The following is a 21,911-nucleotide window of genomic DNA, read 5'->3' as shown; positions in this document are numbered from 1 at the left end:
CGTGAATCCGTATAGTGTAAATTACAATTGCACCAGTGGGACACAAACCCACACAACCAAAAGGGAGGACGAGAAGAGAGAGGACGAGAGGAGAGAGCAGGGAGGAGATAGTGGGGTGGTGGGGAGGGAGAGGGAACAGAGGATGACTATAGGGTGACTGAGTACTGAGAAACACTATACAATTAAAATTCACAATGTAGGTCAACAATCACCTGGCATCTGTCTACATCTATACACTTCGGCTATAGGCTTTATCATAGAGAAAGGTTTTTAGTCTAGTCTTAAATATACAGAGTGTGTCTGCTTCACAGACTGAGACTGAGACACAGCTGAGGTGCCTGAAACTTATATGCTCTGCCTCCTGTTCTAACCTTTTTGGGGTTTCCTGGAGCCGCTATTTAGGGACTTACTTGGGCAGCCTGATAATAAAGCTAGAGTTTTTCTGCATCATTTTGAGACAGAATATGCCTAACTTTTGCAATATTACGCAGGTGAAAAAAGGCAGTTCTTGAAATGTGTTTTATGTGGGACTGAAAAGACATATCTTGGTCAAACGTGACTCCCAGATTCTTTACAGTGGTCCTGGAGGTCAAGGTAATACCATCTAGGGTAAAATACCAGTACAACCACAGTCTGATACTGTTGTACTGGAAGCTGACCAGTACAACCACAGTCTGACTGGGCCGGCCCGTGGGAAGTCGTTTTAGGTTACAGGTTCTGTATGTGCATGCATGCACGCAACAACAGGCACATTATGAAAAAAAAAAAAAAAAAAGTTTTCCCATTTTTTTTTTTTTCAGGGGGTGCTGCAGCCCCCTCAGCACCCTTACTTCCCACGGCTATGCAGTCTGATACTGTTGTACTGGGAGCTGACCAGTACAACCACAGTCTAATACTGTTGTACTGGGAGCTGACCAGTACAACCACAGTCTAATACTGTTGTACTGGGAGCTGACCAGTACAACCACAGTCTAATACTGTTGTACTGGGAGCTGACCAGTACAACCACAGTCTGATACTGTTGTACTGGGAGCTGACCAGTGTAACAAGTCTAATATTGTTGGTCAGCAGGATTGGAACTACTTTCTCTAGCCTCTGGATTCTCATACTGTCTCCCTCTGTGATCCTAAACAGTTTTTTGTCCCTCTGGGCTACGCTACTGCCTCCTGCCTGAAGCTCTGTGATTGGATGAGAAGGCACCGGCGGGAAAACACAACCGTCAAGTGACGGCGAGGCGCCAACATGGCGCTGGGCAAGGTGACGTTCACCAGGGCGGAGCGGGACCGGCTGGCCCAGGCTCTGTGGCTGCTCAACTGGATCTCTGTGGTAACAGGAGTGGTCCTCTTCAGCCTGGGCCTCTTCCTCAAGGTCAGTACCGGGAAGCATGCAGGGGTGTAAAGTAACTAAATACATTTACTTAAGTACAGTACTTAATTAGTATTTCCAATTTCCAATATTTTTACTTCTACTCCACTACATTGTGCGGACCCAAATATTGTACTTTTACTCCACTACAATTATTTGAAAACTTTAGTTACTAGTTACTTTGTAGATTTTGATCATTATTACAAAACATATATTAACCCCTTCAGCCCTATTTAAACTTTGGGTATTTGAAAATAGCCGATCTACAAGCTCACAATGCGTCGCATCTGCTATTTTCAAAAGATGTTTAGATTTGAAAACTTTTGAAATGGGACCTTCTGCATAATGAGTACTTTCTACTTATTTGGTACATTTTGATACCAATACTTTTGTACTTTTACTCAAGTACATTTTGAATTCCGGACTTTTACTTGTAATAGAGTATTTCTGCATTGCAGTATTGATACTTTTACTTAAGTAAAACACTTGAGTACTTTTTCCACCACTGCCGGAAAGTATTACAGTGTTGTTGCGAGATTTTGCGAGAGACACAAGCAGAACCAGGTCTATGAAAACAAGTCCAAAAAAGAAGCGACTATTATCCACGAGTTTCCAGTGTCCCAGGGGGAATTGAGGGAATTATGGGCATCACTTCCTGTTGTCAGTCAGTGGGTCAATCCACACATGTCCGTTCGCGACCGTACGGCGTCCGTTCCGCGTCGTTTCCGTACGCCGGAAGTCCCATCCACTCCCATGTTAAAAAAAACGGGACCGGTCCCGTTTTTTTTTAACATGAGAGTGGATGGGACTTCCGGCGAACGGAAACGACGCGGAGCGGTCGCGAACGGAGATGTGTGGATTGACCCATTCTGGACAGACTCATGACAGGAAGTGATGCCCATAATACCCTATAGGAAACTTGTGGATAGGCCACACGAGCGCTTATATGCTATTTGAAAATAGCAGATCTACAAGCGCCTAGATCTGAACATGTAACTTACATATATGTATATGTATATGTATATGTATATGTATATGTATATGTATATGTATATGTATATGTATATGTATATGTATAACCACTGAGTTAATAGAGCCTGCCTGCTTGCTCAGGGGAGAAATTTAATTTTGACATTCAGGTCTATTGTCTAACCAGAAATAGGATGGTGTCAAAGGTCGTGTCAAACCAGGATCTGATTGTCTCAATAGAAGAGCAGGGAGACCAAATACAACGACTCCAATTGTATAAGTTCTATTGTATTAACAGTAGGATAAGTGACATATTAAATAGCTCTTTATTGTGATAGCAATCATTGCTATACAGTGTTTGCTCTAAGTCCCTTAAATTCGGCCATATCAGCCCTGACAAAAAAGGATAGTAATTTTGAAAATTAATTTAAATTTTAAAAAGAGAGAACTCACACAGGATAAACAAGTGAAATTGGAAGTGCGGACACAAGAAAATGAGCAGACAAATTTGGAACTGGAACACTATCAAATTGAAGTAGATACATGGGTACTGTCTCTTGATTGTCTGAAATTGGCAACCATCAGAAAATGTACATTCTGCTTATTAAAGAGCTGGACCGACAGGGAGACCCCTGTTACTGAACAAAAACTCTAGCAATGATCTCAATATAGAGCTTTGAACTTTTAAAAATATACAAAAAATATCACTTACCCTACCTCTAACATACTCTACCATACAGATTGGACAAAACAACATTTTATTCACTAAAATAAATCACATAATATAGTTTTAACCACTTAAACACCAGCATCCATATGGCGGGGAAAGCTTTAGCAGAAAATTGCCGATCGACAAGCTCACAACGTGTCGCGTTGTGAGCTTGTCGATGTAATTTCAGCGAAAGCTTTCCCCACGATAACAGAAAGCCATATAGGGTTGAAGTGGTTAAGTAAACGACTTCTTCCACCACTGCTGAAGGTGGAGATCCAGAAACGGCAGGAGGTGATGTCGGACCAGGAGATCTTGTACGTTCCCCACATGCTCATCTCCACGGGTGTGGTGGCGTGCTGCATCAACTTCCTCGGTGGGAAGATATGCTACGACTGCGTGGACTCCACCAAGTTTCTGCGCTGGAAGCTGGTCATGCTGCCTTACATCGCCTTCACCTTCGTCTTTACCTTCTGCGTCCTGGTGGGGGCGCTAATGTGCTACAGCATACGGAACCAGCTGGAAGAGTCGCTGTTCCTGGGGCTCCGCAATGCCATGCGCTACTACAAAGGTGAGAACCTCACAGAACCAAGGTTATTATCGACGCGTTTCCAGTGTCCCATGAGGCCTTGCATGAATTATGGACATCACTTCCTGTTCTCAGTCATTCAATTAATTTGAGTGATCCGTGTCAGGCAACAATAATGTGGGAACACAACCTGACAGAAATCAGAAAGGGTCACATTAGCCTACTTACTTCAAGATCTCCCTCCACACAGATGATTCAATTTAATGACCAACGGCTCTTGACACTTGCTCTTAGCAGTAGCCTCCTGCTCCTGCCCATTCTTACTGACTGCTGTTGCTGCTGTGACACCTGAATCTCTGCATGGGGATTAAATGGTGCGTGTTAAAGTGACTTTAACACGATTTTTTTTTATTTGATTTGATTTATTTGAAAAGCCAAAACCACATGGTCACCGCAGTTCGAGGATTACACAAGAAAGTCTTGAGACTTATTTCCGTTGAGGTCCTCTTACAATTAACAATCAGTACGACTTCAGCGCTTGATAATATGCATTGATGATCATTAACCCTTGCATTGTGTTAGAAACCTCCATACACTTTTCTCCCACCTCATAGCTGACTTGTTATGCATTCATATCCATGTAAACACTTTTTGAAATATTATGTTGTGTTAGGGTTTCATCTTTCAATATATCTTGTTTTCAATCATGTTAAAATTCACTCATTACATTTCCTACAATGAAGACAATGGATAATGATGATGTTATCTAGCTATAATAGACTAACACTAGAACACACTTCCACACTTTAAAAAAATATATATTAGTAAAAAATAGTGACACTTGGTGTGTTTAGCGTCAAAATTGACCCGTATACCATGGAAGGTAAAGTTATTTATTTTTCTTAAACCTAAACTTTATTTTACTCCTAATAGCAAATGCTAATTGAGGACAAGTTTCTCTCACTCTCAAACATGTAAACATTGAATATTGTCAATTTGAGGGGAATTGAGCCACTGTTTTAGTCCCGGCCACACATATCTGAAGCCAATTACAGGCAAACAGTATGGAATACCCTATTTGACAGCCAATTGGGCCATTGATTTCCCCTCAATGTGTGTCAATTTGGGACAGATTTTATCCGATCAGTTGTAGGCTACATGAAATGCATACTAAAATTCAGGAAATATTAAAGTAAGCAATACTGGACACGGACCGGAAATTGAAAAACCTTTCGAAAATGACATGGTAGGCATTTTTGAGGAAAAGTACAAAAGTGTTGTTTCTATGTGATGTTTATGTGCCAAATCCATTTCTGCCGTACATGCCGAGTGCTACGAGCACTGTTTTGTCATAAATTGGCCCCTCTCTACCCATTTCTAAAATGTTTTTACATTAAATGCAATCGGGGAACCCATCGTCAAAAAAGAAGGAAAAAACAGCACCCTCCGCAATTTTTTTCCTTTGAATTTGACTCTGGGGGGACCGCCCAATAGAATGTTGAAAACAGGATGTTGTCCCATTACTTACGTATTTACGAGAGCTCAGTGGTTGCTCAATTACACAATATTGAACATGTAAAACCTCTTCAGTACATTTATTTGAAGTATTTGATAGATCGGTGAGTTTCCAGTGGGAAAGCGAATTAGAAAGCGAATGCACAAATATAAATCCCGCCCTCTACATTTGATTTGGTAAAGCGTGGCTTGCTTCCTGATCAAAGGCACTTGTAGGCCAATGTTCACACGTTCTGAATGGACAGATGCAGTAGGGCATTTTCGATTAAAAAGGTTAATTTGTTGTTTTTATGCAATTTATTACAATAGGACATAACCGTGGGATAGATGCCATCTTGGATTTGGCAATGAATGAATCACTGATGGTAATTCCAATGATTCAGTCACATTCCCTGAGTCCAAAACCTAGGGTTAGACACCAAAACCACCTTTCTAGGTTAAATAGTAATAGATATAGCGCCATCTTGAAAATGTCACTTTTGCGGCAGTAAAATGTTCCTATATTTTTAGTATGTTCTTAAGCCCACCTAGATGTACCATAATCAATTGAAAAAACTTTTGTATATATGTAATTTTTTGGGGGTTTAATTGATATTACATTCGCACATTAAGTTAATTGCTCATAAATGGTGACTCGTAGCACTCAGCATACGGCAGAAATGGATTCGCCACTTAACAATCAAAAAGAAACAACACATTAATGCCTTACTTGGAAAGTCTAAAAATAACAATTTTTAGCAACCTCTGCTGGTCACTACCGTCATTGCAGGGTGTGAAATTCATGCAATGGGTGTTGTGAAACATTTGCCACTCACAAAAGATATACAATTTAACTTTAGTTTTTGAAAAAGTTACCTAGTATAACTTTAAGTACTTTTCCTCAAAAATGCCTACTCTAAAGGGTTTTTTTTTTATTTCCGGTCCTGCACTACGCTACTATGAATGTGAAATGCAATGTTGCAGAAGTGACGACAACATATCAGAATTTACATGGCGGACAGCAGTAGTGGAAAGTAACTAAGTACATTTACTTAAGTACTGCACTTGAGTACAATATTGAGTATTTACAATACTTTTACTTCTACTCCACTACATCTCAGAGGCAAATATTGTACTTTTACTTCACTAAAATTATTTGAAAACTTTAGTTACTAGCTACTTTGCAGATATACATTATATATTATAAAACAACCACTTTAGCCCTATTTTATACCTATAGGCTATTTGAAAATAGCCGATCTAGAAGCTCACAACGCGTCGCGACCCGTTGTGAGCTTGTAGATCTGCTATTTTCAAACATTTTAGTACTTTTACTTTTGGTACTTTAAGTACATTTGGATACCAATACTTTTGTAATTGTACTCAAGTACATTTTGAATTCCGGACTTTTACTTGTTGTAACGAAGGGGACACCTCTGGTTACTTTAAAATAATAATACTGGTTGAGGCGGCGAATATGGACTGGATTCCGGTCAGAGAATCAGGGGAGTCTGGAGAAGGGATTTCTTTCCAATGATTTATTGTCCGTACAGTGTATGAATGGGTAAGGGTGAACATATGTGTGTGGTCTGAAATGAATAACAATAAAGAAAAACATAGTAGCATTAACATGAGCTCAGGCATTCATGATGCAATCACTAACAACAGGCTATCTGCACAGTGTCATAAGGCAAACAATAAACACTCACTCAGTGTAGCAAATATTAACACCAAAACTGTCCAAACATTGTAGGCACAGAAGTAAATACACATCATCATCACAGGAGTAACAAAATATACACCATAAAGGTTACAAACAAACTGCAGGCAGTGGGGAGCTAAATCAGCACTAGCCAAACAAACAGGTGTTGCCAATTAAGTATATAAAGTCACATAAAAGTGATAATACAGAGTCCCAGATATAGTAAACTTACTAAACACTTAGGACCTAAATACTGTACTTACATAGTTTCATGAACGCACAATCAAGAATTAAGGCACAAGGGAACAGAAACACACAGAGAGAACGTCGTGTCTAACTGACCCTGTGTGTGTCAAACACTACTCTGACTAAATACACTTGTCAGTGGGTAGTACCATGCCAGGCCACTAGGCGTCGCTGGCGGGCTTTCTTACACAGCCGCCCCCGAATGTCTATCGGACATTTGTAATCACTAAGGAAGGCTGTCAGGGGCATCCTCATTCCTGTAGAGTCTGGGAAGTTCAGCCCTGGTCGGTACTGACGGATGAAGGCAGACCAGAAGATATCTACCAGCGCCTGGCTGTGTCTCTCAGTCAGATGGGGGAGTAATGAGTCTTGGTGTCCCATGTTCAGAAGGTTGGGAATGATTGGGTCTGGCGTAAGGGGGCCCAGCTGGCTAGATGGGGAAATGGGACATTTGCCCTTGAGGGCTTTGGCCTTGTCTGGGAATGAGTCCATCCGGGCTTGTTGCAACAGCGGCCTCCCTAATGCAATGTTATCATGGGCATCATAAGGCGGGTCCACGTTGGAGATAGCCGCCCCGTGAAGGAACCTCGCAGTAGCCTGAAGGAGCTCCTTCCAGGTGTGGAAGAGGCTGGGTATAGGGACCTGGGAAGTAGGAGGTGCAGGCACTGCTCCCATAGAGCAGTAAGACTCAGTCTGCTGGGGTAGAGTGTAGGCTTTCTGGTCCTGTTCAGACCTGGTTGCTACCTTAGAAGTCACGGTGTCAACTTGCCAAGGGCGGTCGGCATGACTGAGGTGCTCACTGGAGAGTAAAGTAGTTGTAATGTGAAAGCATTGTTGCTCACCATGTGGGCTTTGGATGGGGCCCATCGGACCTTGGAGTGACCATCCAAGTCGTGTGAGGATGGCGACAGGTCCCTCCTGTGGTCCTTGGCATACAGGCTGGATGGGAGTGAGCAGGTGAGGTAGGTCAGACCCGATCAGCAGTAATGGCAGTGCGTGGTCCACTGGAGGTAATGGGAGCCCTCTCAAATGCTGGTACTGCTGCTGTAGAGCGGAAACTGGATAGGTGTGCTCGGCGAAGCTTAACCCATGAGCAGTGAAAGCATTGGAGATTCGGTACCTCTCAGTAGGCTTGAGCAGCGGGGATATCTCGAATGAGACTGAGGCACCATCAAGTAACTTGACATTCTGGTGGACGGTTCGCAACGGGAGAGTCTCTGGGCAAACAGTGAGATTGAGTCTCTGTACGACCTGAGGGAGAACAATGCTCCTCTCTGATCCGTCATCGAGGATGGCATGGGCCTCCATGGTGTGGTCACCGTTGTGGAGGAGCACCTTCACCACTTTCAGCATGACTCTCTGAGAGTGGTTAGGCCTGTCTTGGTAGACTTTGGTTGGTGGAAGGCTGACCATAAAGAACGAGCTAGAGGTTTCCTGGATGGAGTCATGCAGGACTGTAAGGTGCACCTCTTTGCAGACTTTGCATGGGCGTTTCAGGCTGCATTTGTCCACAGGATGCCCTCGACCACATTTCCAACACCTCTTTCCCTCTTTAATCCACTTGACAATCTGGCTTGTGTTAAACTTCTTGAATTCCTCACAGGCGTTGAGGTAATGGTCTTGATTGTCACAGTGGGGACAGTAAGGGGTAGGCTTGGGTGCAGTAGCAGTCTCTTCCGCTAGAAGGAAAACCGGGGTTGACCTTTGCGTTGGCTGATTGGCCCCATGGTCTTTCCTGTTGTCGTTCTCATAAAGAACTGCGGCACGACTGGAGATGCGTTTGGCCTGTGACTTGACCTGCAACCAGGTAGCTAGGTCGGAAAGGGTGTAGGTTCTGTGAGTACCCGACTGTAGAATGCGGTGAGTCAGGCAATACTCCACAAAGCCGTCACGATAGGCTGGAGGCATCTTGCTGAGTAAACGGTCCACGTGTGAACCACAATGGAGTTCGTAGCCGCCTTGCCCTTCAAGTGTCTTTAACATCCCCACCAGGGACTGAACAGAGAGAGCGAAGGTGTCGAAGGCTTGAGCGTCACCCATCTTCAGGGCTGGGGCGTTGAGGATGGCACCCAACTCAGACTGGACAAGCTGTCTTGGCTGACCATACTTCTCCTGAAGAGCCTGCAGTGCTGCGGTGTATGGCTGTGGTTCGTGCATGTACGCTTTGGCTAGCTGTAGAGCACTAGGGAGTTTCAGGTGGTTGAGCAGCACTTGGTATTTATACTGCTCACTGAGGTGGCTATGGCAGCTCACCAAACTGTCCAGCGCCATCTTCAAGAGAACAAAGTCACTCTCCAGGCCACTCTGGAACACTGGCAAGTTAGGTCTTGGGATGCCATATGCAGAAGCAATTAGCAGTTCAGCTCCGGCTGGTGGTTGATAACCAGGGTAGGAAGCTCCAGGTGATGGTTGGTAACCAGAGTAGGAATTCCCGGGTGGTGGTTGGTAACCAGGGTTGGGAGCTCCGGGTAGTGGTTGGCAACTAGGGTAGAGAGCCCCAAGTGGTGGTTGGTAACCAGGATAGGGAGCGGTGAGGGCAGGAGGTGCCTGATGAGCATCAGGGTCTGCCTTGAACGACCGAGGCTGAGTGACTTCAGAGACTGGTGCTGTAGTACTAGAAGGTGGCTGTTGCACGATTGGTGTTTGTGCTGTAGTCGGGGTGGCTGCATATGGTACATCTTGTGACATGGCTACAGTTGTCGGTGGATACTGTTGCGCTGGGCTAGGGACAGGCAGTGACAATGCAGGTAGCATGGCAGGTAATGCTATCTGTGCTGGGCCAGAAGGCTGTGGACCCCGGGAAGCTGGGCGGGGTGCAACTTGCAATGCTGACCACTGAAGAGGTGCAGCGTGCGATGCTGGCAGCTGGAGAGGTGCAGCAAGGGGCGCAACAGAGCCCTGGGTCCTAGGTGGCTGTGCCGGTGTAGAATGCTGCGGGAGGGGCACAGCGTGCACTACCGGCAGCTGATGAGGTGCAGCGGGGGCCGGGACACGGCCCTGGGATGCAGGTGGCTGCGGATGAGGTGCAGCAGGGATCTGGAACCTGGCTGACAGTGCCTGTGGAGCAGCGTTAGTAGTCTGGGTAGATGCGACTACCAGCGCTGGTGAAGGGGGTACTGGCTGCTGGGCTGAAGAGGTTGGATGAAGTGATATTAGATGCTGGGGCAAGGGGTGCTGACTGTGAGCTGTAAGTGATGCAGCGGACTGGTGAAAGCTACGGATGCTGCCCTGTGACGAGGGAGGAGCTGGTACGGTGGCGTTGGAGTCAGCAGTAAGAAGGGATGTGACGATTTTGGCCACCTCCAGTTCCTGCTCTGCTTCCTTCAGGCGGCGGCTCCTTTCCAGTTGTGTGGTTAGATACCCTCTGGCCTGGAGAGCCTCCTCCTGGTACCGTTGAGCCTCCTCCTGGTACCGTTGAGCTTCCTTTGCTTGTGCATCTAGCCGTTGATACTCCAAGTCAACTTGTGAATCCTCATGTAGCTGCTGGCGGAGGGCATCAACCTCCATCTGCCTTATCCTCTCCTCCAGAATAGCAGTTTGAACGTCAGATAGAGCCCGAGCAGGATACACGCCAACAGAGACCGAAGTGTGCCTACTGAAAAGGGACCTGGAGCTGGCTCCACTCCAACTGGATGTTCTCCTCGAATTGCTTCCGGTTTGGCTCAGGTGGCGGTGGGAAGCGGTTGGAGGAGGACCCTCGGAATGGTGGTAACCGACTTCATAGTCGGCGAGGTAAGAAGGCAAACGATGTCCTCTGCTGGGCCTACCCTGTGGCTCAGATAGTCCTGAAACTGCTTTGTCCATATTGTTGAATGGTGCACTCAATCCGGCTCGAAGGACCAATTTGTAACGAAGGGGACACCTCTGGTTACTTTAAAATAATAATACTGGTTGAGGCGGCGAATATGGACTGGATTCCGGTCAGAGAATCAGGGGAGTCTGGAGAAGGGATTTCTTTCCAATGATTTATTGTCCGTACAGTGTATGAATGGGTAAGGGTGAACATATGTGTGTGGTCTGAAATGAATAACAATAAAGAAAAACATAGTAGCATTAACATGAGCTCAGGCATTCATGATGCAATCACTAACAACAGGCTATCTGCACAGTGTCATAAGGCAAACAATAAACACTCACTCAGTGTAGCAAATATTAACACCAAAACTGTCCAAACATTGTAGGCACAGAAGTAAATACACATCATCATCACAGGAGTAACAAAATATACACCATAAAGTTTACAAACAAACTGCAGGCAGTGGGGAGCTAAATCAGCACTAGCCAAACAAACAGGTGTTGCCAATTAAGTATATAAAGTCACATAAAAGTGATAATACAGAGTCCCAGATATAGTAAACTTACTAAACACTTAGGACCTAAATACTGTACTTACATAGTTTCATGAACGCACAATCAAGAATTAAGGCACAAGGGAACAGAAACACACAGAGAGAACGTCGTGTCTAACTGACCCTGTGTGTGTCAAACACTACTCTGACTAAATACACTTGTCAGTGGGTAGTACCATGCCAGGCCACTAGGCGTCGCTGGCGGGCTTTCTTACACTTGTAACAAGGTACTTCTATATTACAGTATTGATACTTCTACTTAAGTAGAACATTAAGTTCTTTAAACCACTGGCGGACAGCGATCAAACCACAGTCGTAACATCAATTACGCTTCCACAAACACAATGAACAATTTGTCGAAACCATTGACACATGTGTATCTCTGCTTTGTCACAAGATGGGGCACTTTCCTGATATTCCGTGTGGTCTCATATGTCAAAAATGAATAGTTACAGGCTCTGTAACTCTTACACAGAAAAAGTTGTGTTTGCAATACCCTCCTGGCTCACCGCCCACATCTTGGGAATCTTTGCTTTACACAATGACCATTGACCCTGTCGTTTGTTGACTAGAGCAGTAGTTCTCAAAGTGGAGACCGGGGAGGCGGGGACCCCCCCCAATTTGCACGAAATTCGCATGGGGATGCTGTGGGGGCGCTGTGGGCGCTGGGGGCGTGTTCTCTCCTCCACGTCATCAGTGCCCATACCCAAGGTGGGGTTGGCAAAAGGGCCTTTCTGTGTGGAGTTTGCATGTTCTCCCCGTGTCTCCTAGGTAGTGCATTCTGTGAGGCCAGCGATTGGCTGAGGTTTCTCCAGTCAATGATGGGAGGGATCAGATTAGCATGAGGGAGTGTCCCTGTTTGCCCATTTGCATGTAATTTGAACATGACATGACCAAAGAGTCCTGGGTTCGATCCCGGGCTTGTTCATGGCCTACTGTGAAAGTAATTTCCAGTAATTTCTCCCTAACCCATATCATACAACTCATATGCTAATCTAACAATAATCACTTTAATATGGTGAAGAGAATGGTGGCCACCTCTGAATACATTGATTGTATATTGTACTGTACAGCAAAAATGAAGACTATTTACAATGTGTAGAATTGAGATTCAAGGTATGGAATCAAGGTTTTATTTTGTTATAGATAGAAGATATATAGCAGCCATAAGAGTTGTTGTAACGTGACCAAAGTGTGAAATCAATAAATGACATAATACAATTTTTAGGGTCAAACATACTGTAGGACCAAATATTTTTCTATGTACACTTGAGGAGATGCATGTTAGCTATACCTCTAATGGAGTCAGAGGGAACAAATGACCTCAGTCTCCCATTTAGCTTGTGTTTAATGCAGGGGTCTTCAAACCTTTTCAGGCCAAGGACCCCCTAACTGAGAGAGAGATAAAGCACGGACCCCCTCTATATTGTATAAAATTATGTTTCAGATTTTAAAAAATGCTTTACTTAGTCTGCCCTTTTCCCTCTACTCCTCAGAAAAAGGGGATGCTAGGGTTCAAGTAGTTAAGGTAAAAGCAAGAACTGTCACATAAAGATTTGGCGGACCCCCTGTAGTTGCTCTGAGGACCCATTAGGGGTCCCGGACCCCCTGTTGAAGACCCCTGGTTTAATGTACATAAAATATGCATAATATATAATGAAAAAGATATACAGAATATAGAACCTTATGCTGGGATAGCTACTTCACACATGACAGGGTACTGTTCCCGATTAGGTTTTAATATTGTTATTAAAAAACATTCATCGTCTATAGGCTTCTAGGTCTTCTGATTCGACTACTATGCACCTTTATGGTCTTCTGATTCGACTACTATGCACCTTTATCCCTGTGCATTTGGTATTATCTTAGCTAAACAGCACCTTGGTGTATTGTTCCTCTAGGTTGTAGACACAATCTTGATTGAACCTGGCATCATAAAATACAGGTATTTTGCTTACTGTGAGTGTGAGCACCTACTACAGGCTGCGCACCCAACCTGCTTTTGAAATTAAACAACCGGTTGAAATTCTAATGATTTAGCTGTGACTTAGGCCCTTAATAAAGTGACGTTCCGATTAGAATGTAACACAAATCTTCTTTTTTTTAAACTCTTTATTTTCAGGTTTCAAGGTTTTGTTAGACAGTACATACAATCAAATAGTACAAAAAAATCAACCAAGAAAATAGCAGTAAAAATAAAACATACAGATAATCATACAAACAAAAAACAAAAACAAATAAAAAGAGGTCATGGGACATTCGGTACCAGTAATAGGACAGAAATATAACAGGATTTAAGACCAAATACAGAATGTAACACCAATCTTAACGGAAAAGGTTTTCTTTTAGCTTGGAAGCAAAACGCTGTAAGGCAAGTAACCTGTGAATGCCAAGCCCACACTTGAGACAGTCTGTGTCAGAGTGCACCAGAGTTATGTCCATTTGAAGTGTTAAACACTGCTGTAACACTGCTGTAGTGACCCCAGATTTAGGTTTTGGGTGTGACTATTCTCATGCCAGACCCCTGAACAGTGTTTGTACCGGGTTTGGTGTAGATTGGAGCAAAGGTGCGCCTGTGGCCCCTGGGGCTTACACGTGGCCCCTGATGTGGTTATGGCAGTCCCCTGAACAGTGTTTGTGTGTTAGGTGTGGATTGGAGCAACAGTCCTTGTCCGTATTTATGCCAGCTCGTCAACAACAGAGGTAAAGTGTGCATAGCTGTCGAACACTCTGTTGTCCAGTCCCTTTGATGACGACATGTTTTTATTTGGACAGAACGCCTTTTTTTTTTTACCTTTTTATATGTCCCTGCATGGTTTGCCCACACAGCAGGCACATCGGAAGATTCTGCACCCGTGACACTTTAGTTTCCACGGCTGAAGCTTGTTCCCTTTGCTTCCTCTTAAATGCAGTGGACCTGGCCCACTTGGGGTCAATGGAGGGCAGAGGAGGAACTTGGGTGGGAGGAGGAGGAGGAGGAGGAGGAGTAGCAGCAGGAGGAGCAGGAGGAGCAGAAGAAGGAGGAGGAGGAGGAGGAGGAGGAGAAGAAGAAGGAGGTGGAGGTGGAGGAGCAGAAGAAGAAGAAGAAGGAGGTGGAGGAGGAGGAGGAGGAGGAGGAGGGGTGGGATGAAGGGGTGGACCAGTGGTGGTGGTGGAGGGAGGACAGACGGTTGTAGTGGTGCTGAAGGGAGGTCCTGGGAGGAGATGGACTGGGTCTTCGTCATGCAGGAGGGGGTTTTGGTGGAGTGGTAGTTAGCCAGCTTCTCCTGGCGATGGATGAAGTCCCGAACAGTTTTATGATTAATTTTTGGGAGAGGAATGCCAGATTTTGAGAGAACTGGATCGTCCACCAAGACCAGTTGTTGGATCCTGGCGTAGGCCTTGGTGATAGATCCCTTCTCTGGGCTGGCGCTGGCAGGTACCTTCAACCACAGCATTTTCACTAGCGTGTACATCAAGCGGTTGTGCTGTGCACTAACGTGCCGTTGAGCTGGTGTGTACCGCTTGGCTCTCTTCACATGCTGTACCAGCGCAGCTTCAGCAGGGTCGTCCCTTTTGGTGCGACAGTACAGCGTGTTACCCCAGTGGCTTTTGTACAGCTGTTGAAATTTCTGTGGTTGCTTGTCATGGTCTTCTACCCGGTTCCATGCCTCTAGAATGTTGTCCCGCTCTTCTGCTGTGATGCTCAGCCTGCCTGTGGTGCTGAGGCTGAAGTCCACAAGCAGAGAGCAGAACTGTTCCACCTTTTGGAACCCTGGCAGTGGGTTGAGGCTGCAGGCGTCCTCCTGTTGTGAAAGACAATAATACCATGATACGTTTTTTCTTATTTGACAGTAATCTTACACAAAAATAGCAAATGCAAGCAAATTGCATGCCAAAGAGCATAGATCTGGACATGTAATGTAATTACTTACAAGGGCCGGAGGATGCTCTGTGCCAGTCTCATTGGCGGAGGGCACAATGTGATGGGGTAGGACGGCAGCAACCGTGTCACTGTCCTCTACACCACTCTCATAGGCCTCGTCCTCAGGGTCAGACCGACCAGGCTGCAGCACCTCATCCTCATCCCCAGGGCCTTCATTTTGAAGGTTGTCCATCATGAAGGCACGAGGTTCCCCTGAGCTTTGGCTGAACAAGTACTCCAGCCCGAGCAACTCATTTGACATCACACTGGCTGGTCGTCTGTAATTCTCATCCACTTTCTCCCCGAACAGCTGCTCGCAGCGGGTGTTTAGCCGGTCAAGTAGTGGTGCCGAGTAGTTCCGGAATTGGCGGCCCTTTCCACCATACACAGAGTCTGAACTCCGGTCAGAGTTCCACCGTGCGATTCCACTTATCAGGTAAACCTGATAAGGACGTGCTGCACAGTGGGGACCTATAAGACATAGAAAGATATTGGTGGCAAAATTGAAAACTTTTTAGGTTTTCTTTCTTTTTCTTTTGTTAAATGAATGCCCTAAAAATAGCTGATCTACAAGCTCAAAACGCTTGGCGACACGTTTTGAGCTAGTAGATCGGATATTTTTGCTATATTTGAATCCTGAAAAGTAACAGTTTTGGACATATTCCACTCAACAGCAACCATATACAACAGTGATATACACCAACATGACCATATCATATCTTCAGCGTCAACTTGAACAAATATTAATACACAATTGGTTTTAGAAATGTATTGACAAAGTAATACCTGGAATCATGTTTGGTAGGAATCTGTGAAATCCTTCCAGGCTGTTGCTGCCACGTACACCCTTGTAGTAGGGGACAGCTACGCCATTGATTTTAGTGGTGCTAGCGATCCTATACATGTTCATACCGGGAGGGTCCTGGAAGCATTCCAGATGACGCTGCTGTCCTGCCCACACCTCATCTATGGCTTCTGTGAATAAACCATTAAGCACAACTATGAGATGGACAGTAATATGTATGTAATACCAGCACATGACAAATAAACCAGTATTGAAATAGCAATAGTAACTGTTAACATCTTTTACCTGGCGATGTGAACAGGCTGACACCCTTCTCATCCAGACCAGCAGGACCTTTAAACTCCTCAATGGCTGCGTGCACGAGGTTGAACGTCTCCTGAGCACCCAGCGTAACTCTCCGCACATGGTGTTTTAGATGCTCTCTCGAGATGTGTAATCGGATCATGTCCGCATCCGTGAGAGATGCCAGAGCCACAGGGTTCTTAGCTCTTGCTGCCTGGATGAGGAGGTCCATATCTGCCCGGTTGTATGCCAGCACTGCTCCTGCTAGGGCGGACTTGAAGGCTGGATACTTGGAGTGACTCTCCGTGCGAACAGCCAAGTCAAAGCGATGGTGCCAGTGGAAAATGTCCAAACGTACCACCATGCCTTGGTCCACCCAGGGCCGGAACAGGTTCTCCGAAGTGGTCGGACCTCTGTCACAGCAACACCCCCGATCCACATACAGGACCTCGGGCACGGGCTGATTGGCCTGCTGGAACCGGTCCATTAGCCCCAGACACATAGGCCTGAGCATCTCACTGGACTCTTCGCAGGTGAGGACGAAGGTGACCACCTGAGAAAACTCATTAGCAATGCTGGTGAACCACTCAGCTGTGCCCCTGCCCTCGCCGGACAGCTTCTTCACCACCTGGAACATGTTCATAACATATGAATAAATGTTTAAATTCAGCACAAAAAGAAAACCAAAAAAACAAGATTGCAAAGCTAAATGTTGTACACACCTTCTTTGTGGAGTCCATTTTAAGGACTGTTCCAAAAGTGGAGAGAATCTGGCTCCTGTAGTCCTGGACGTGGTCAGCTTCTTCCAGGAGAAAGGCATGGCGAAGCAGCCGAGCAGAGGGCAGCTCTCTCTGCGGAGGTGGAGCCGTGAAGGTGTGGCCGAATGCAGTGACTATAGTGCCAGGTTTCACCATAGCGCTGATGATTGTGGTGTACAGGTCCTTTCTGTTGAGGTAGTCCTCGCAATGATTTTCTTGGACCTGTCGCCACACCTTCACCATGGTGTTCCCCTCCGTGCGGTCCCGTAGTAGACGCACCACGTTCTTGTCCACACCGCGTCTGGGATATTACAATCAATACATAAATATGAGCCTTGTTACTACATTAAAGCATGCTGACATATTTACACTTTGTGTAAAATCATGCTGGGAGATTACACACTGTGGTGGCTGAATGTTCATTAAACTCATTGTCATCTTAATGGTTCTTAGCCATTCGTGGTTGCAGTCCCAGAAGCCTCACCCTGGCTCCACCACACAAAGAATACTTACTTGGCGGTCAGGACAGCAGGAAACATGGCTTGGTGAGCGCCACTGAGCTGAGACATGATTGCTTCATCCCACGCCACCCAACGACACTTGCCCCATTTCTTGGTCCTTGCTGCTTTCAGACATGGTGTACAGCACAAGACCTCTGACACCATGCTGTACCAGCCGGACACATCACAGATTTGACGTACCTGCAATATCAAAATAAATGTAGTGTGCAAATATAGTATCTTGTATGTTTTAATTAAGCAATATTACACGAGAGGGTGTGCGTTACCGTCATTATTGGCACGCCAGTGATGCGGTCAGGAACGAGGTGCAGCCGAGTTCCGCCAGCATCACTGAAGTGCCAATAATGTAAGGTAAAGCACACCCTCGAGTGTAATATTGCGATTATACAACAGTTACCAACAAAACACATCCAAATGTATTCATATTGTGGGGCAATTAATAATAAAAATGTTTCGCTACTATTATGTTTCCCTGTAAAGAGAAGAGTTTATTTGACTGAGACAAAATAGTCCCTGTAGAGAGCGCACAACACAGCTGAGGCACAGCACAGCTGATTCCAGTAGGCTATATGCTCCGTCGTACGAAGGTATCGCACGGCGAAAATAGCCGATCTACAAGCTCACAACGCGTCGCGTTGTGAACTTGTAGATCGGCTATTTTCGCTGTGTGATACCTTTGTAACAACATAGTCCATTTTGCGTAGCTGTTTGTTCTCCGGTGGCGGCGGTGGGTCAGGATACTCTCTGTTTGTTTTCCTACCATGGGACAGCGTGACGTCACAGCACAGCTGTGCCATATATGGTCTAAGCAGGCGCGGACTGCAGTGCGGAGTGATTTATTAATGTGATTCGGCCCGTGCTATGATGCTGGTTTGAAGCACGGCTAGAAAGCTATTTCAACCAATCAGATTGTTTGGTCGGAACTACCTGTCGTATAGTCTAACATTGTATTTTTTCATAAGAAACCTGAGACATCTCATTCCCATAACAAAAACTATAAATACCCTAGGATGGTAGCCAGACCGCGTAAGGTACTCGTTCTTCTTCCCTTTGCCCGCACATTCATCACCCTGAGGACACTTGAGTGAGCACTGCCAGACACCAACAGGCTTCCACACAAACAGTCGACTCCTGAAGAACAGGTCTGGAATCGGAATGTCTTGCTTTACAAAGCCTGGAGGTTCTGGAGGGTAGAACCACATCCTGTCATCCTTCTGTCTCCGCCGCCTTTTCATCTGACCCATTGCCTCATATATTTCAATGGGCTTGAACATGCCTCTGTCTCACTCAGCTGTGCCCCTGCCCTCGCCGGACAGCTTCTTCACCACCTGGAACATGTTCATAACATATGAATAAATGTTTAAATTCAGCACAAAAAGAAAACCAAAAAAACAAGATTGCAAAGCTAAATGTTGTACACACCTTCTTTGTGGAGTCCATTTTAAGGACTGTTCCAAACGTGGAGAGAATCTGGCTCCTGTAGTCCTGGACGTGGTCAGCTTCTTCCAGGAGAAAGGCATGGCGAAGCAGCCGAGCAGAGGGCAGCTCTCTCTGCGGAGGTGGAGCCGTGAAGGTGTGGCCGAATGCAGTGACTATAGTGCCAGGTTTCACCATAGCGCTGATGATTGTGGTGTACAGGTCCTTTCTGTTGAGGTAGTCCTCGCAATGATTTTCTTGGACCTGTCGCCACACCTTCACCATGGTGTTCCCCTCCGTGCGGTCCCGTAGTAGACGCACCACGTTCTTGTCCACACCGCGTCTGGGATATTACAATCAATACATAAATATGAGCCTCGTTACTACATTAAAGCATGCTGACATATTTACACTTTGTGTAAAATCATGCTGGGAGATTACACACTGTGGTGGCTGAATGTTCATTAAACTCATTGTCATCTTAATGGTTCTTAGCCATTCGTGGTTGCAGTCCCAGAAGCCTCACCCTGGCTCCACCACACAAAGAATACTTACTTGGCGGTCAGGACAGCAGGAAACATGGCTTGGTGAGCGCCACTGAGCTGAGACATGATTGCTTCATCCCACGCCACCCAACGACACTTGCCCCATTTCTCGGTCCTTGCTGCTTTCAGACATGGTGTACAGCACAAGACCTCTGACACCATGCTGTACCAGCCGGACACATCACAGATTTGACGTACCTGCAATATCAAAATAAATTTAGTGTGCAAATATAGTATCTTGTATGTTTTAATTAAGCAATATTACACGAGAGGGTGTGCGTTACCGTCATTATTGGCACGCCAGTGAGTCAGGAACGAGGCACAGCCGAGTTCCGCCAGCATCACTGAAGTGCCAATAATGTAAGGTAAAGCACACCCTCGAGTGTAATATTGCGATTATACAACAGTTACCAACAAAACACATCCAAATGTATTCATATTGTGGGGCAATTAATAATAAAAATGTTTCGCTACTATTATGTTTCCCTGTAAAGAGAAGAGTTTATTTGACTGAGACAAAATAGTCCCTGTAGAGAGCGCACAACACAGCTGAGGCACAGCACAGCTGATTCCAGTAGGCTATATGCTCCGTCGTACGAAGGTATCGCACGGCGAAAATAGCCGATCTACAAGCTCACAACGCGTCGCGTTGTGAACTTGTAGATCGGCTATTTTCGCCGTGTGATACCTTTGTAACAACATAGTCCATTTTGCGTAGCTGTTTGTTCTCCGGTGGCGGCGGTGGGTCAGGATACTCTCTGTTTGTTTTCCTACCGTGGGACAGCGTGACGTCACAGCACAGCTGTGCCATATATGGTCTAAGCAGGCGCGGACTGCAGTGCGGAGTGATTTATTAATGTGATTCGGCCCGTGCTATGATGCTGGTTTGAAGCACGGCTAGAAAGCTATTTCAACCAATCAGATTGTTTGGTCGGAACTACCTGTTGTATAATAAAGTCTAACATTATATTTTCTTATAAGTAACCTGAGACATCTCATTCCCATAACAAAAACTATAAATACCCTAGGATGGTAGCCAGACCGCGTAAGGTACTCGTTCTTCTTCCCTTTGCCCGCACATTCATCACCCTGAGGACACTTGAGTGAGCACTGCCAGACACCAACAGGCTTCCACACAAACAGTCGACTCCTGAAGAACAGGTCTGGAATCGGAATGTCTTGCTTTACAAAGCCTGGAGGTTCTGGAGGGTAGAACCACATCCTGTCATCCTTCTGTCTCCGCCGCCTTTTCATCTGACCCATTGCCTCATATATTTCAATGGGCTTGAATATGCCTCTGTCTTCATCTTCCTTTACCCAAGAGATGTCAGCAGTTGGGATGCCACCTGTTTCTCCCCATGGCCGCGACCACCCTTCTAGCTCAACCTGAAACAAGTCAAAACATTTGTCAACTAGAAAGATAAATTCATACAGTATAAAATCTATTCTCATTTATAAAACGTTAGTGAGTATTACTTACAGGGGAGTCGAGGGGTGAGGTGAGCAACAACGCCTCCAAGGATGGCACAGTGGACTGCAGTGACCTGGTCGAGGAAGAGGAGGCAGGCGGCTGTGACCTTGTAGCGGTAGAGGTGGCATGAGGTTGTGACTTAGCCGAGGAGGTTGTGATGGCGGACACTGTAGCTGTGGATGGCACAGGAGAGAATACAAATTCTAGAATTGCAATCAATAATGAGGTGAACATGAGGAGCACAATGTGAAAAAAAGAAAGAAAACCTTTTAGTACGCTTCTAAGTGTGTGCAATTACCTTCGTCAGGCAAACTGACAGATCGAATCATCTCATCATCCATCCATGAGGGATCTGGCGGTGGTGACCTGGTCGTGGTTGAGGCAGAAGTGGAGGGCAGCTGGGACCTGGTTGAGGCAGACGTGGCAGGAGGTTGTGATGTAGCCTGGGAGGTTGTGATGGCGGACACTGTAGCTGTGGATGGCACAGGAGAGAATAAAAAGTCTAGATTTGTAGTCAATAATGAGGTGAACATGGGGAGCATAATGCAAGAAAAAGAAAGAAAAAATGTTAGTAAGCTTCTAAGTGTGTGCAATTACCTTCGTCAGGCAAACTGACAGACCGAATCATCTCATCATCCATCCATGAGGGATCTGGCGGTGGTGACCTGGTCGTGGTTGAGGCAGAAGTGGAGGGCAGCTGGGACCTGGTTGAGGCAGAAGTGGAGGGCAGCTGGGACCTGGTTGAGGCAGAAGTGGAGGGCAGCTGGGACCTGGTTGAGGCAGACGTGGCAGGAGGTTGTGATGTAGCCTGGGAGGTTGTGATGGCGGACACTGTAGCTGTGGATG

General features: G+C 45.7%; 3 protein-coding genes across 3 annotated transcripts in view; 1 reads left to right on the top strand and 2 right to left on the bottom strand.

Annotated features, from left to right (window-relative positions):
• Positions 1-1,242: 1,242 nt before the first annotated feature.
• LOC311062481 (photoreceptor outer segment membrane glycoprotein 2-like) overlaps positions 1,243-21,911 on the top strand; it is a gene marked incomplete at both ends in the record, with an annotated part of 41,813 nt that continues 21,144 nt past the window's right edge. The window contains 2 exons of the mRNA XM_084081537.1: positions 1,243-1,368; positions 3,314-3,614. Coding sequence (XP_083937663.1) covers positions 1,243-1,368; positions 3,314-3,614 — 427 coding nt within the window. The remainder of the gene's footprint in view (positions 1,369-3,313; positions 3,615-21,911) is intronic.
• LOC311063766 (uncharacterized protein) lies at positions 13,229-18,877 on the bottom strand (the record flags this gene model as incomplete). Its single annotated transcript, XM_084083367.1, has 8 exons — positions 13,229-13,289; positions 14,532-15,148; positions 15,278-15,738; positions 16,054-16,242; positions 16,358-16,982; positions 17,077-17,413; positions 17,626-17,813; positions 18,638-18,877. The coding sequence occupies 8 exons, from the start codon at positions 18,875-18,877 to the stop codon at positions 13,229-13,231; spliced, it is 2,718 nt and encodes a 905-aa protein (XP_083939493.1).
• Positions 18,917-20,857, bottom strand: LOC311063332 (uncharacterized protein; the record flags this gene model as incomplete). The annotated part of the gene is made up of 4 exons (XM_084082712.1): positions 18,917-18,961; positions 19,056-19,392; positions 19,605-19,792; positions 20,618-20,857. 4 exons carry the CDS (start codon positions 20,855-20,857, stop codon positions 18,917-18,919), a joined length of 810 nt encoding a protein of 269 aa, XP_083938838.1.

The sequence above is a fragment of the Gymnoscopelus microlampas genome (genome assembly GCF_963454915.1).
Source record: "Gymnoscopelus microlampas genome assembly, chromosome: 16".
Lineage (NCBI taxonomy): Eukaryota > Metazoa > Chordata > Actinopteri > Myctophiformes > Myctophidae > Gymnoscopelus > Gymnoscopelus microlampas.
This window is presented reverse-complemented; position numbering and strand designations above follow the sequence as displayed.